General features: G+C 47.0%; 1 protein-coding gene across 1 annotated transcript in view; it reads right to left on the bottom strand.

The window, feature by feature from the left end:
- LOC135547080 (obscurin-like protein 1) overlaps nucleotides 1–16,234 on the bottom strand; it is a 74,097-nt gene that overhangs the window by 5,796 nt on the left and 52,067 nt on the right. Inside the window, exons 19-20 of the mRNA XM_064975734.1 lie at nucleotides 1,753–1,914; nucleotides 639–743 (exon numbers count right to left, since the gene is read on the bottom strand). Coding sequence (XP_064831806.1) covers nucleotides 639–743; nucleotides 1,753–1,914 — 267 coding nt within the window. The remainder of the gene's footprint in view (nucleotides 1–638; nucleotides 744–1,752; nucleotides 1,915–16,234) is intronic.

Genomic DNA, 16,234 nt, shown 5'->3' with positions numbered 1-16,234 from the left:
CTGTTCTTATGTACAACGCAACGCAGAGTGCCTAGATACAGCCCTTAGCCATGGTATATTGGCCATAAACCACAAAGCCCAGAGGTGCCTTACTGCAATTATAAAATGGTTACCAACCTAATTAGAGCAGTAAAAATAAATGTTTTGTCATACCCGCGGAATACGGTCTGATATACCACGGCTGTCGGCCAATCAGCAATCAGGGCTCGAACCATCCAGCTTATAATACATATATATAATATGCCATTTAGCAGACAATTTTATCCAAAGCAACTTAGTTGTGAGTGCATATTTTACGTACAGTTGTCCGCAGGAATCAAACCCACTATCCTGGCATTGCAAGCACCATGCGCTACTAACTGAACTACAGGGATGAGTTTACCTGATATTTAAACGTGGGCCAGTATTTTCCTGCCTACACTACATCAGGAGATTTGACTACATTTCATATGTACAGGAAAGAAGAGGTTGTCTAGAATGGTTAGTGCTACCAGAGTTGACAGGGGTTTAAATCTGAACCACTGCCCCTCCGACTCGCACTCCTCCTACGTTTCCTGTCTCTTCACTGGCCTATCCATTCAATAAAACCACACAAGTATGAAAGGAGTGGGAATACAAAGATGAAGTAATCATATTACCCTCCACCTCCAGATAGGCTGTGCATTCCACGTGTTTGGCGACAAACTTGATCTCTCCGGAGTCCTCTCCTCTCACGTTGCACATTAGAAGAAAATGCTTGGTCCCTAAAAAGACATGCAAAATCAGTTACCATAGAAGCTTTGTTTTTTTCCCGGCTATATTTAGTGTGTTGAGAATAAAGTCATGTTTTTAAGAGCCACATGTTACAAAGCATTAGACATGCACTTAAAGCCTGAATCCTTAATTTAAACAATAACAACGCTTTCCCTGCCTCTGTTTCGCTAAAAAGCTAAGGGTTGGGGCTGTACAAATGTAACAACTCCCAAATTCTTAGACCGCTATGGATGCAAGGGACTGACCATACATGATATAAAATGTATAGTTTTAACCATGTTTTGAGGCTATAAAATGTTTGTTTACATTTACGTTGTTTATAAACATTGGAGTAAAACAAGCTCATATTTTGGGGTCTGATGAGGTATGATGAGTTGAACTAAGCTTATGAGGCATTTATAAGTTATATCTGTATACCCACTGATTCTTGAAGAATATATCATGAATTTAGTCCAAAAATGCATTTAGTGACTAAGGATTCTAGCTTTAAGGTGCCAAGTGTCACCCCATAGGGCATTATAAAATGTATCATAAGCACTTATAATAGGTGGTAAAGTGCATCATAACATTTGTTTTAAACACTCATAGCTGATCCTCGACTATTCAAACATATATAAATACCTATAATGTATAAATAAATGAGTTGCTCATAGAAAGTATTGTCACTATCTACAGATCGACATGCACAGACTTTGATATAATGTTTAAATCCTAGTCAGATGTCTTACTGGACCAAAACAGAATAATGTACGTTTTCAAAGGTAGGCAGGTAACACTTTATAGTAACTTTCATTACTAACTATAAATACAGCACATACTATTGATAAATGAATATATCATTAGTTGTAAACATAAATACTTGTATAATCATTAATATGCATGTGGATTGATAATATATATAAGAATTTATAAAGGCTTACATATGAAGGTTATTAGAAAGTGTAAACCCCCAAATGGTTACTACGTGTCATAAGAGATGATAACAACTGTAAGGATGACCTTCCTGGCGGATCTTGATGGTGCTGGTTGGTGTAATTCTCACTCCATTTTTGAACCACTCTCCAGGCACATCCTCCAGGGAGATCTCAACTACAAACACAGCATTCTGGTCTTCCTGTATGTCCAGGTCCTCCAGGCCTTGCAGGACCACAAGCTCCCGTTCTGCCAAGGGAGGTAAAGACAGAAGCTCTCATGTCAAAACATCATTTAAATATTTTACAAGGTTGAATTTTTTTTTTACCTGTTTGTGTCATGTGAAAGGAAGCAGTTTCAGAAGGGAAGCAATGTTTTAGATGTGCAAGTGTGACAGAGTAGTTATAATCTTTCAACATAATTCTTTATAAGCTTTGTAAAATGCAATGTCTGTAAGGACATTTGTTTATTAACACAAGATAAGTGTTTATCACATTTAATTGTCATGTTTCTGTAAAATATTAATTGAGTTAGCTGTTAGCTACTTGCATTCAATTTAGTGCTATTTCTCACTAGGGACACCTAGCTGAACAATATCAAGCATTCAGTTTCATCCTAGTAACTTCATTTTATATTTGACTCTTAGATTGAGCACTCTTAATCCTTATTTCATACATTTAGTGCAGTTATTGTGGAAGACATTCTGTGCTCTATACTACTGTAACTGAAAACATGTATTTTTGTGTTTGTTGCAGTTTCACACTGTGATTCAAGTAAACTTCCAAAACGGAACCTTGCTTCCCACAGAGTTATTTGAATGAGTGTTTAGCTAACTGGATAGCTGGATAAGGGCTACTGTACATTTAGCGAGCCCAGTATATTACCCCTTTAAAACAATAAAATAGTGGGAAAAATGTATTTTTTTTATAAAGAACCCATGAAACAATACTACCCTACAAAGGCAAAACTCAGTAACTATACCAATGGTAAAACTGAGAAAAATGGCTTTAAAATATGTTTGCTAACCAGCCAGATATGTTGTAGTTAGGTAAGTGATAATCGAATCTTCCATTCCTCTCAAAAATCTTAGAAAAGGCTGTTGCGCAGCAACTCACTGCCTTCCTGAAGACAAACAATGTATACGAAATGCTTCAGTCTGGTTTTAGACCCCATCATAGCACTGAGACGGCACTTGTGAAGGTGGTAAATGACATTTTAATGGCATCGGACCGAGGCTCTGCATCTGTCCTCGTGCTCCTAGACCTTAGTGCTGCTTTTGATACCATCGATCAATACATTCTTTTGGAGAGATTGGAAACCCAAATTGGTCTACACGGACAAGTTCTGTCCTGGTTTAGATCTTATCTGTCGGAAAGATATCAGTTTGTCTCTGTGAATGGTTTGTCCTCTGACAAATCAACTGTAAATTTTGGTGTTCCTCAAGGTTTCCATTTTAGGACCACTATTGTTTTCACTATATATTTTACCTCTTGGGGATGTTATTCGAAAACATAATGTTAACTTTCACTGCTATGCGGATGACACACAGCTGTACATTTCAATGAAACATGGTGAAGCCCCACAATTGCTCTTGCTAGAAGCATGTGTTTCAGACATAAGGAAGTGGATGGCTGCAAACTTTCTACTTTTAAACTCGGACAAAACAGAGATGCTTGTTCTAGGTCCCAAGAAACAAAGAGATCTTCTGTTGAATCTGACAATTAATCTTAATGGTTGTACAGTCGTCTCAAATAAAACTGTGAAGGACCTCGGCGTTACTCTGGACCCTGATCTCTCTTTTGAAGAACATATCAAGACCATTTCAAGGACAGCTTTTTTCCATCTACGTAACATTGCAAAAATCAGAAACTTTCTGTCCAAAAATGATGCAGAAAAATAAATCCATGCTTTTGTCACTTCTAGGTTAGACTACTGCAATGCTCTACTTTCCGGCTACCTGGATAAAGCACTAAATAAACTTCAGTTAGTGCTAAATATGGCTGCTAGAATCCTGACTAGAACCAAACATTTGATCATATTACTCCAGTGCTAGCCTCCCTACACTGGCTTCCTGTCAAAGCAAGGGCTGATTTCAAGGTTTTACTGCTAACCTACAAAGCATTACATGGGCTTGCTCCTACCTATCTCTCTGATTTGGTCCTGCCGTACATACCTACACGTACGCTACGGTCACAAGACGCAGGCCTCCTAATTGTCCATAGAATTTCTAAGCTAACAGCTGGAGGCAGGGCTTTCTCCTGTAGAGCTCCATTTTTATGGAACGGTCTGCCTACCAATGTCAGAGACGCAAACTCGGTCTCAACCTTTAAGTCTTTACTGAAGACTCATCTCTTCAGTGGGTCATATGATTGAGTGTAGTCTGGCCCAGGAGTGGCAAGGTGAACGGAAAGGCTCTGGAGCAACAAACCACCCTTGCTGTCTCTGCCTGGCCGGTTCCCCTCTTTCCACTGGGATTCTCTGCCTCTAACCCTATTACAGGGGCTGAGTCACTGGCTTACTGGGGCTCTCTCATGCCGTCCCTGGAAAGGGTGCGTCACCTGAGTGGGTTGATTCACTGATGTAGTCATCCTGTCTGGGTTGGCGCCCCCCCTTGGGTTGTGCCATGGCGGAGATCTTTGCGGGCTATACTCAGCTTTGTCTCAGGATGGTAAGTTGGTGGCTGAAGATATCCCTCTAGTGGTGTGGGGGCTGTGCTTTGGCAAAGTGGGTGGGGTTATATCCTTCCTGTTTGGCCCTGTCCGGGGGTGTCCTCGGATGGGGCCACAGTGTCTCCTGACCCCTCCTGTCTCAGCCTCCAGTATTTATGCTGCAGTAGTTTATGTGTCGGGGGGCTGGGGTCAGTTTGTTATATCTGGAGTACTTCTCCTGTACAATTCGGTGTCCTGTGTGAATATAAGTGTGCGTTCTCTAATTGTCTCCTTCTCTCGGAGGAGGACCTGAGCCCTAGGACCATGCCCCAGGACTACCTGACATGATGACTCCTTGCTGTCCCCAGTCCACCTGGCCGTGCTGCTGCTCCAGTTTCAACTGTTCTGCCTTATTATTATTCGACCATGCTGGTCATTTATGAACATTTGAACATCTTGGCCATGTTCTGTTATAATCTCCACCCGGCACAGCCGGAAGAGGAATGGCCACCCCACATATGCTCTCTCTAATTCTCTTTCTTTCTCTCTCTCGGAGGACCTGAGCCCTAGGACCATGCCCCAGGACTACCTGACATGATGACTCCTTGCTGTCCCCAGTCCACCTGGCCGTGCTGCTGCTCCAGTTTCAACTGTTCTGCCTTATTATTATTCGACTATGCTGGTCATTTATGAACATTTGAACATCTTGGCCATGTTCTGTTATAATCTCTACCCGGCACAGCCAGAAGAGGACTGGCCACCCCACATAGCCTGGTTCCTCTCTAGGTTTCTTCCTAGGTTTTGGCCTTTCAAGGGAGTTTTTCCTAACCACCGTGCTTCTACACCTGCATTGCTTGCTGTTTGGGGTTTTAGGCTGGGTTTCTGTACAGCACTTTGAGATATCAGCTGATGTACGAAGGGCTATATAAATAAATTTGATTTTGATTTTTTTTTTATGTATCATCTTTATATCAAAAATGTGTATGCATATCAACCATGACCACTGATTTGACCTATGACCCCTTAAATGCAGATACTGCACCCTGCCTTTGTATGACCTGAAACAACTATATGGGCAAAGTGCAGTATCTACAATCTAAATGTGTTAATCCAACTTTATTGTTGTTTTTCTGTTTGGCTTTGTATGGTCATTTATTTGACTTTGGGGTCATAGGTCAAATCAGTGGTCATGGTTGATATGCATAAACAATTACTTCATAATAAGATAATAAATCGGGGTATTGTCACGTGTCTACCTACAACATATTTTGTTGGACAGCAAATAAACTTTAAAGCCATTTTTATCAGTTTCATAGTGGAACAAAGCCAAAGTACAGTAACATTAGTTACTGCTGTTTGCCTTGGTGTTTACTTGGATTTTGTAGTTACTGAAAATTTCACACCCCATTTTCCCTGAAACAGAACATAATTGAATCTGCATACTTTGTCACAAGATAAAACAGATACTAAAAAGCCTAATTTCAGTCTTAACTAAATGTTGACCAAAAGTGTAGTTACTGCATTTTGCCTTTGTACGACAGAATATCAACAGGTGATATGGCTTTTTAAACTCTTTTTGGGGGGATTACGGTGCCGTAATTAAAAAAGAAAATACTTAGTTCCTTAGTTCCCCCAAAAGATGTTGGTCGTGTGCAAAAATGTGTGTAATCCACAGTGCTGTGGTGTCTTCATATGACCCTCTGATGTACAATGCTTTATTAAGGAAGTATTCACATCCCTTGACTTTTTAAAAATGTTGTGTTACAGCCTGAATTTGAAATGGATTATATTTAGATTTTTTTGCCACTGGCCTACAAACCATACTCCATAAAGTCAAAGTGGAATTGTTTTTATTTATTTATTATGCATTTTATCATGTATTAATAAAAATGAAAAGCTGAAATGTCTTGACTCAATAAGTTTTCAACCCCTTTTTTATGGCAAACCTAAATAAATTCAGGACTAAAAATGTACGTAGCAAGTCACATAAGTTGCATGGAATCACTCAGTGTGCAATAAACACCGTACACTGTGATTGGTAGCACAGTGTGTGTGTGTTTGTCTTTCATTATGATTAAACCATTCTGTTATGACAAAATACAATTTGCTCATAACAAATTTCCTATACAGATTAAATCTGCTCTCAATAGCAAGCTGCTCTATCTGAACTGATTGGTCAAGTAAGAGAAAAAATTAACAACGTGGAATGTGTTTTTCTGACCTTCCAAGGAGATCCATTATTTTTCAGAGAACGCATAGAACCCCGAGTTGATTGTCCCTTTTATACCATGGCTATAATTCAACACATTTGCCACTAGAAATGTGTCAATTTGCCAGTAAAAATGTGTTCAACATCAACTGAAGTAGCCAACAACTTTACTCCAGTAGTCGTTGTGGTAATGAAACAACCAGACTTGCTAGTTTAGTTAACCAAACCATCAATCCAAGCTTGCTATAGTGAAAATTGACTACAACATTACCAATAATGTTTTAAATTCAACATGCTCTGGAATGCTCTTTAATAGAATAAGAAACAAGTATTCAACAATACCATGGTATAATAGTGTTTAACATGATTTTTTAATGTCTACCTCATCTCTGTACATACTGCCAAGACTGTGCTCATCAGAGCTCAACAACCACCTCTTAGACAGGCACTTGCTGCCAGGATACCAATGGTAGGCGAGGGAGCTGATCGCCGTCTTCACCCCATCGGGGGCCACCAAAACAGACCAGGGGATGTGGCACTGAGGACAGAGCCCTTCAGACCACACGACGAGGAGGAAAGCGGACCAACAAGACCAACAGGCTGACACCACCATACTTGGAAAACACCCGAGACCCGGCCAAACCCGGGTGGCACAGGGAGGGCTTCCAATGCGGAACACGACCCAGTCCGACCTCAACCCAGATAAGGCCCCGACCAGGGTGACTGGACATGAGAGGCCTGTGTAAGTGACTGTGGTCCCAGAGCACAACGAACCCAGCTAAACCCTAACCAGGGTTGCATGGGGAGGGACTTCGACGAGGAAAAAGGCCCAGTCAGACCTCAGGCCTGGAACGAGGTGGCAAAAGACCACATTGACATCAGTGATGGACGGAAGGAGATGGAGACCCATACCCCACCCAGAACGCTGACAGGATCCTTCCAAAAAATTTTATTTGTTTTTATTTCACCTTTATTTAAAACCAGGTAGGCTAGTTGAGAACAAGTTCTCATTTGCAACTGTGACCTGGCCAAGATAAAGCAAAGCAGTGTGAACAGACAACACAGAGTTACACATGGAGTAAACAATTAACAAGTCAATAACACAGTAGAAAAAAAGATAGTCTATATACATTGTGTGCAAAAGGCATGAGGAGGGAGGCGAATAATTACAATTTTGCAGATTAACACTGGAGTGATAAATGATCAGATGGTCATGTACAGGTAGAGATATTGGTGTGCAAAAGAGCAGAAAAGTAAATAAATAAAAACAGTATGGGGATGAGGTAGGTAAAACTGGGTGGGCTATTTACCGATAGACTATGTACAGCTGCAGCGATTGGTTAGCTGCTAAGATAGCAGATGTTTGAAATTGGTGAGGGAGATAAAAGTCTCCAACTTCAGCGATTTTTGCAATTCGTTCCAGTCACAGGCAGCAGAGAACTGGAATGAAAGGCGGCCAAATGAGGTGTTGGCTTTAGGGATGATCAGTGAGATACACCTGCTGGAGCGCGTGCTACGGGTGGGTGTTGCCAACGTGACCAGTGAACTGAGATAAGGTGGAGCTTTACCTAGCATGGACTTGTAGATGACCTGGAGCCAGTGGGTCTGGCGACGAATATGTAGCGAGGGCCAGCCGACTAGAGCATACAGGTCGCAGTGGTGGGTGGTATAAGGTGCTTTAGTAACAAAACGGATGGCACTGTGATAAACTGCATCCAGTTTGCTGAATAGAGTTTTGGAAGCTATTTTGTAGATGACATCGCCGAAGTCGAGGATCGGTAGGATAGTCAGTTTTACTAGAGTAAGTTTGGCGGCGTGAGTGAAGGAGGCTTTGTTGCGGAATAGAAAGCCGACTCTAGATTTGATTTTAGATTGGAGATGTTTGATATGTGTCTGGAAGGAGAGTTTACAGTCTAGCCAGACACCTAGGTACTTATAGATGTCCACATATTCTAGGTCGGACCCATCCAGGGTGGTGATGCTAGTCGGGCGTGCGGGTGCAGGCAGCGAACGGTTGAAAAGCATTCATTTGGTTTTACTAGCATTTAAGAGCCGTTGGAGGCCACGGAAGGAGTGTTGTATGGCATTGAAGCTCGTTTGGAGGTTAGATAGCACAGTGTCCAAGGACGTATACAGAATGGTGTCGTCTGCGTAGAGGTGGATCAGGGAATCGCCCGCAGCAAGAGCAACATCATTGATATATACAGAGAAAAGAGTCGGCCCGAGAATTGAACCCTGTGGCACCCCCATAGAGACTGCCAGAGGACCGGACAGCATGCCCTCCGATTTGACACACTGAAATCTGTCTGCAAAGTAGTTGGTGAACCAGGCAAGGCAGTTATCAGAAAAACCGAGGCTACTGAGTATGCCGATAAGAATATGGTGATTGACAGAGTCGAAAGCCTTGGCAAGGTCGATGAAGACGGCTGCACAGTACTGTCTTTTATCGATGGTGGTTATGATATCGTTTAGTACCTTGAGCGTGGCTGAGGTGCACCCGTGACCGGCTCGGAAACCAGATTGCACAGCGGAGAAGGTACGGTGGGATTCGAGATGGTCAGTGACCTGTTTGTTGACTTGGCTTTCGAAGACCTTAGACAGGCAGGGCAGGATGGATATAGGTCTGTAACAGTTTGGGTCCAGGGTGTCTCCCCCTTTGAAGAGGGGGATGACTGCAGCAGCTTTCCAATCCTTGGGGATCTCAGACGATATGAAAGAGCGTTTGAACAGGCTGGTAATAGGGGTTGCGACAATGGCGGCGGATAGTTTCAGAAATAGAGGGTCCAGATTGTCAAGCCCAGCTGATTTGTACTGGTTCAGGTTTTGCAGCTCTTTCAGAACATCTGCAATCTGGATTTGGGTAAAGGAGATACCCCGACCAGGGTGACACTGGGATTGGAAGGATGGTCGACCTTCTGGAGATGAAGGGAGATGGCCTCCCAACGTTCTAAGACCTTTTCGTCCACCCCCCAGCGATCTCGGGGTCACCGCTGTCTCCGCTCTGCCACTCACAGACCCCCTCGCCCATGGATCAAGAGGACCTCAATATCCTGGACGACACCATCTTTATGAGCACGGTGACCGCCCCCCTCCCCCTCTGCCGCCTCCACACATCCCACCGACCTCGCTGCTGCCTCCGGAATATCCCCATCCGGTGGTGGACCTGGGGAAATCCCTGGCAATCTCCTCGACTGACGGAGAGCATCCGTCAGCGACTCGTCAAGGCCTTTCAACCCCCAGCCAGCAGGATTGCCCTGCTCCCCATCAAAGGTTGAGCAGCGAGACCCCGGGCCGGCCCATCAGCCCGACGCCGTAACCACCTCCGACGCCGCCAATCCAACCACACCAACAGTAACGGAAGCACTGTCGACGCCCGACACAAGTCGCTTCTTGTGTCATCCCGGTGCTCGCTACAAGCCCAAGTGGAGGGTACCGCCCCATTGTCCCATCCTCATCCTGGGAGACTCCAACATCGCCAGGCTCCTTCGGATCTTCTCCGACCACATCCCCGTTGCCCGCTTTTGCCAAGGCATCCTCCTCCTCGACTACCTGCGAACCGAGGGCTGTCCCGAGGTGGCCAAGGTCATCCTCTCCTTTGGCCTCAACAACTGAGAAAAGGGAATGACTACCACCTCCCACAAGGCCTCAACTAGCCCAGCTTCCCGAACACTGCCATCTTCTTGCTGAAGATCAATTACTCTCCTACGATGCCGTTGGCCGACCGGATTAACTTGGATATCCTGAATGGATTGATCGGCCACAGAAAACATTTCCCTCTGCTGCCTTCATCACAGTTCCACTCCCCACAGGATGGCCTGCACTGGACCCCGGTCATGGCGATGTGACAATTGTTTAAACTAACCGTTCCGCTCACTGGCCCAGACCAGGGGGAGAGTGACCCTCTTGACGGCACCAAGCCACCTGCCCACCTTCCCGTGCCCCGACCGGCGGGGCCGTACCCCACCATGACCAAGACCAAGACCCTCAGATGGACTCGGGCGCCGGGAACCACGCACACGCCCGCCTCCGACCCAAATTCGGGGAGACCGACACTGATGGGCAACCCCGCCGATGACCACCACACCACCGAACCAAGAGGAGGACAACAGGGGGCTGGACTATGCCACAACGCACCCACCGCACTCTGATCGAAGCACGGGAGAAACCGGCATAGAGGTAGTGGTCCTGTCGCGCATCTTCACACCCATAAAGCCCTTACTCTCCCTGTCCCGACGAGGCCTCTCATTCATGCCCACGCTCAACCCGGGCAAGGAGGCATGTATCCGGTTCCACCCTGAGATTGCCGACTACCACCGTCAGCTCAAAGTGGCTGACTACTTTGACAGCCGCAAAGGCAATGCACACCGCGGAACCCAGAGGGAACAGCGATCGTGGAGAAGGCCCACCAGAAAATAAACAACTATTCACGGAACCTTCAGGGAAAGAGCTGCCCGACACGAATCTGCCGCAGGGCGTCCGCTACCTACTGGAAACCGACTGGAAAACCTTAAACTCGACCCCCCCCCTTCAGTACGTGAAGAAGACTGAGCTCCAACTCGACCAGGAGGAGAACTACTGGTGGCTGGAGCAGCCCATCTTCCAACGGATGGTTCTGCTCATCAGAGGTGTGCTCGATGGGCTGGTAATGCACCAACCTGGTGGGAACCACGCTGGCCAAGAGCAGGAACCTCTACCTCTTGCCAAAAATCCACTAGGTGCCCCACGAGGTGACCCACGGCTGACTCATCGAGTCCGACTGTGGCAGCGAAACCTACGGCGTGTCGGAGTGTTTTGACGCCTACTTACGCCTGCTGGCGATGAGGCACGACTGCTACATCAAGGACATGGTGGACTTCCTGGACAAGGTGGCAGCAACCAAGGTGGGCGCCGGTCGACTTCCTGTTTACCATGGACGTTTACAGCCTCTACACCAACATCAAAGTTGGAACCAGCCTGGCCGCAGTCAGCGCTCACCTCGAGCGCCACCCTCAGGACAGTAGACCACACAAACAACTGCTGCGGCTGTTAGAGCTCTCGCTCACCTGCAACGACCTCGAGTTAAATGGAAACACCTACCTGCAGGTCAAAGGAGTGGCCATGGGAAAGCGGTTCGCCCCCGCCTACGCCAACATCTACCTGGCAGAATGGGAAGCCACCGTGTTCCCCCTGTGCGCTCTCCGACCATCATGCTTCCACCACTTCCTGGACGATGAGATGGGGGTCTGGCTCATTTAAGGACCAAGTTTTCTGCTTGAGCAAGAGGACAAGTACATTAGAGTGTCTAGTTTGAGAAACAGACCCTAACAAGTCCTCAATTGGCAGCTTCATTAAATAGTACTCACAAAACACCAGTCTCAATGTCAACAGTCAAGAGGCGACTCCGGGATGCTGGCCTTCTACTATTTAATGAAGCTGCCAGTTGAGGTCTTGTGAGGCGTCTGTTTCTCAAGCTAGACACTCTCATATACTTGTCCTCTTACACAGCTGTGCACTGGGGCCTCCCACTCCTCTTTCTTTTCTGGTTAGAGGCAGTTTGCACTGCTCTGTGAAGGGAGTAGTACACAGTGTTGGCACAGCTGTTGATTTGTTTGGTCCTTAAATGAGCTACAGTAGTTGCTGTGGTAACCAAGCAAACAAATTTGCTAGTTTAGCTAACCAAACCATTAATCCAAGCTTGCTATAAGTTAAATAAACTTCAACAATACCAATAATGTTTTAAATTAGACATTAAGAATGAACTATAGACATTGAGTTTGACCGTGCTGATATAGAGTTATAGGGAAATAATGCATGCTCTAGAATGCCCTTCAAGCAAATAAGAAATGAATATTCAACAATGCCATGGTATAATAGTGTTTATCATGATTTTTTAATGACTACTACATCTCTGTAGATACAATTATCTTTAGGGTACCTCAGTCAAGCATTGAATTTCAGCAACAAATTCAACCACAAAGACCAGAGAGTTTTTCAAATGTCTCGCAAAGGGCACCTATTGGTAGATGGGTAAAAAATAACAAAAGCAGACATTGAATATCAATTTGAGCTGGGTGTATTGATACCCAGTCAATACAAAGCTACAGGTGTCATTCCTAACTCAGTTGCATGAGAGGAAGGAAACAGTTGCATCTGCACCCAATCTGGACATCTTCCAACACTAGACAAACACTCACTACCAGGAATGGACGGCGAGCAAACGGAAGCAAAAAACTTGGCACCTGACGTGGAGTGACAGTCCCAAACAGGAGCTGCCTCCTTACCGGGGATCGCCCACCTCACTTGTCCCCATGCAAGGGGAACACCCTTTCCCTAACCCTAACACTACTCTAAACCAAACCCTAACCTTAACCTAAGCCTAACTCTAACCCTGGCCCTACCCTAACGCTAGTTAATGGATGGAACCCCGCTCAGAAGGAACCCACAACACATAACCATCGCACCCCATAAACAACTTGCCAGACACGGGCGGCTGGTGTGCCGGCGGTGGCATGAGATGGATAACTTTTGCTGCAATAACAGGATGTACACAAGACCACACTCTTCACCTCTGGGCTGGTTGTGCCTGGACCCCCCAGTGCTCCTGCTCGGTATGCAGAGTGGTGCACCCCCCCCCCCTTGTATCCACACTATGGATAAAGGGCGACTACAGCTGGCAGGTGTAGGACAACGGGTGCTACAACACTAAAGGGATGGAACCACCAAGACCCCACTCTACAGTCCTGGGCTGGTTGTGCCCGGACCCCCCTGGCGCTCCTGCTCGGCAAGCGGAGTGTCCCTCCCCCCGGTCTCTGCACAGCTTGAAGGTGTCAGATCGACCCTGCGGATTCATAATCAAAACATAACCTGGCCACCTGGGGACCCGGACATAGTCAGCCCCAGCATCGTTCCATTGCACCGAACGGAACCTCCACTAAACGGAACCACTGCTTTACAGATAGAAAGGCAACTGCAATGGGCAGGTGTTGAATAACAAGTGCTACAACAACATACAGGGGAGGGAACCACCATCTTTACTCAAGACCCCACTCACACAGAATCCTCCACTCTATGGATACAAGGTGGACCAGAACGGACAGGTGTGGGACAATGGGTGCTGGTGCAACACCACAAAAGGGATGGAATCACCACCTTCGCACCAGCCAGAGGAGCGGCTAAGACGGGCAGGTGGCCAACACTCAACAACGCAATGGAACTACCACCCTTACCCTAGCCGAAGGAGTGGCTACTATGGATGGGTGACCAACACTTGACAACACCTGGACACACAGCCCAACAGGAGAACCTACTACGACACATGGTGGGTCAACACAGGGTGTTAAACACAACAACGGAGGTGTCTATGGTGGATTTCAGTGGTTGGATGATAACAACAGGGAAAGAGGTTCGAGGTGGTGATTTGGAACCTGAGCTCATTAGACACCTTTCATTGGAATGGGACCACACACACACACACAAAACATACAACAGAACCTCAACACATCACCAAGAGGACAAAACCATGAGGACCCATCCAGGTAAGTATTGTTCGAACAAGTGTGCCCACCCCAGGTAAGTATCTTCTTAGCATTGGTGGCACACTAAACGGACAGATGACTCACAGGTAGCGACCATTCACCAAACAGAGGACAAGGTGCACAGCTATGGAGATCCCATGGGACCACAAAACACCTCACAGAGGCTGCCCCCTGGGCTAGTTAGAACCCCACAAGGTCTGACTACTGCCTCCAACACTTACGGAATCTGTCGCTAACCCACACTATGGGTTGGTACCAAAAGAACACAGGAGGAGTACATCGGAACCCAAATTAGAAGACATTGTGAGGTTGCCAAACACTGCACAGAGGCTTCTCCTTGGGCTGGTTAGAACTCCACAAGAGTGGACCACTGCCTTCAACAGGTCCTGAGCCTCACAACGGGAGCAGGAGTACATCACTCCCAAATCTCTATAGAGAGACCAATAGGAAAATGGAGGTCAAGGCACCCAACTTAGAAGGCCCCCTGTTTCAGAGTGAGGCAGCCAGGGACAGTGGAGAGGCAACAGCCTCCAACACATACCCGATGCCTCTGAAAGCACACTGCCAACCCTATGGGGTTACGCCTCCTCCCCCTCGTCTTCCAACAGACACCCTATGGTTGGCAGGCACAGAGCAGACGGCACCGGTGTCCGGTGTCAAATGGCACCGGACACGACACTGGACACGACACGGAGGTAGGAGATCACAATGGAGGATAAACTACCGACCAATGATCCAAAACACAGTAGGGCCGAGTCGGTAGCCACCTTCTTCTTCCACCCCAGTGTCAAGACCACTGCCAAAACACTGCTCATCAGATCTTGACATTACCTGGAGGAGATCAACAACCACCTCTAGGGAGAGCCGTTGTCAGCGGAAGGCGAGGGAGATGATCGATGGACTGTCAGTGGCTTCGTCGGAGTGGCTGTGACATAGTTACTGGAGCAGCTTTGTCCCGCCCTTCATCCGGGCGTTGGCGGAAAGTAAGGAAGCCTCATCGGAAGAGGAGGAGAGGAGTCCATCTCCACACTCAAGGCAGAACAGATGCAACCTGGCGGAAACACCACTTGGCTGGAGCGCATGGAGAAAGGTGACTAGGGGCCACAAGGAGGATGTTGGGAGACACCACCGGAACAGACACGCAGATGCGGGAATAAAGAGAGAGCCCCTCAGACCGCACAACGAGGAGGAAAGAGGACCGGCAAGACCAATAGGCCGACACCACCATCCCCAGAACACCCAAGACCCGGCCAAACCCAAACCCGGGTGGCACAGGGAGGGCTTCCGATGCGGAACACGACACAGTCTGACCTCGGCCCAGACCATGCCCCGACCAGGGTGACTGGACACAAAAAGGCCCTCGGCCACACGCCAACCAGGGGGGCAGAAGACCCCATGACATCAGTGAGGGACGGAAGGAGACCGAAACAAGGTGACACCGGGGATTGAGAGGATTGTTGAGCTTCTGGCCGCCAAGGGGGATGGCCTCCCAATGTTCCAATGACCTCTCCGTCTGCCCCCCCCCCCCGGTGATCTTGCGACCATCACTGTCCTCCGCCCCTCATGGACCCCCTCGCCCATGGATCAAGAGGACCTTAACATCCTGGACAACGCCATCTTCATGAACGCGGTGACAGAGCTCTGTCAACAGATACGAATGGACACACCAGAAAATAAACAACTATTCACGGAACCTTCAGGGTGGGAACCACCCGACAGTGTCGCGTCCCTCTCCCACCAGGGGCACGGGGCAACCTGCCCAAGGAGGAGGTGACCGCCCTCAGGCAACTGGAGAGGGACGCGACGGTCACCATCAAACCGGCGAAAAAAGGGTCAGCTATGGTCATCCTGGACAGGGGTCAATACGTGAAGAAGGTGGAACGCCAACTCGGCCAGGAGGACAACTACCAGAGGCTCGCAGGACACGGCGGCCTTCCTGGCCAAGGTTGGCACCAGCGACTTCCTATTCACCATGGATGTGGACTGCCTCTACTCCAACATCAAATTATTACAGGTTACAGAAAACGTCTACATTCTCATCTCTCATTTCATGATGGGCATGGACACGTAGGTCACATCATGGAGGGGGTTTTAAGTCCAAAACGGGACCTGCAAGGTTTAAAAAATACGGGCCTGCTTACAATGCAGATATAAAGTGGGAATGTCAGCTAACTGTTTTTCTACTCTCAAACTTAATA

This window comes from Oncorhynchus masou, chromosome 10 (genome assembly GCF_036934945.1).
Source record: "Oncorhynchus masou masou isolate Uvic2021 chromosome 10, UVic_Omas_1.1, whole genome shotgun sequence".
Lineage (NCBI taxonomy): Eukaryota > Metazoa > Chordata > Actinopteri > Salmoniformes > Salmonidae > Oncorhynchus > Oncorhynchus masou.
Note: the sequence above shows the minus strand (reverse complement) of the source record. Positions and strands in the feature narration are given on the sequence as shown.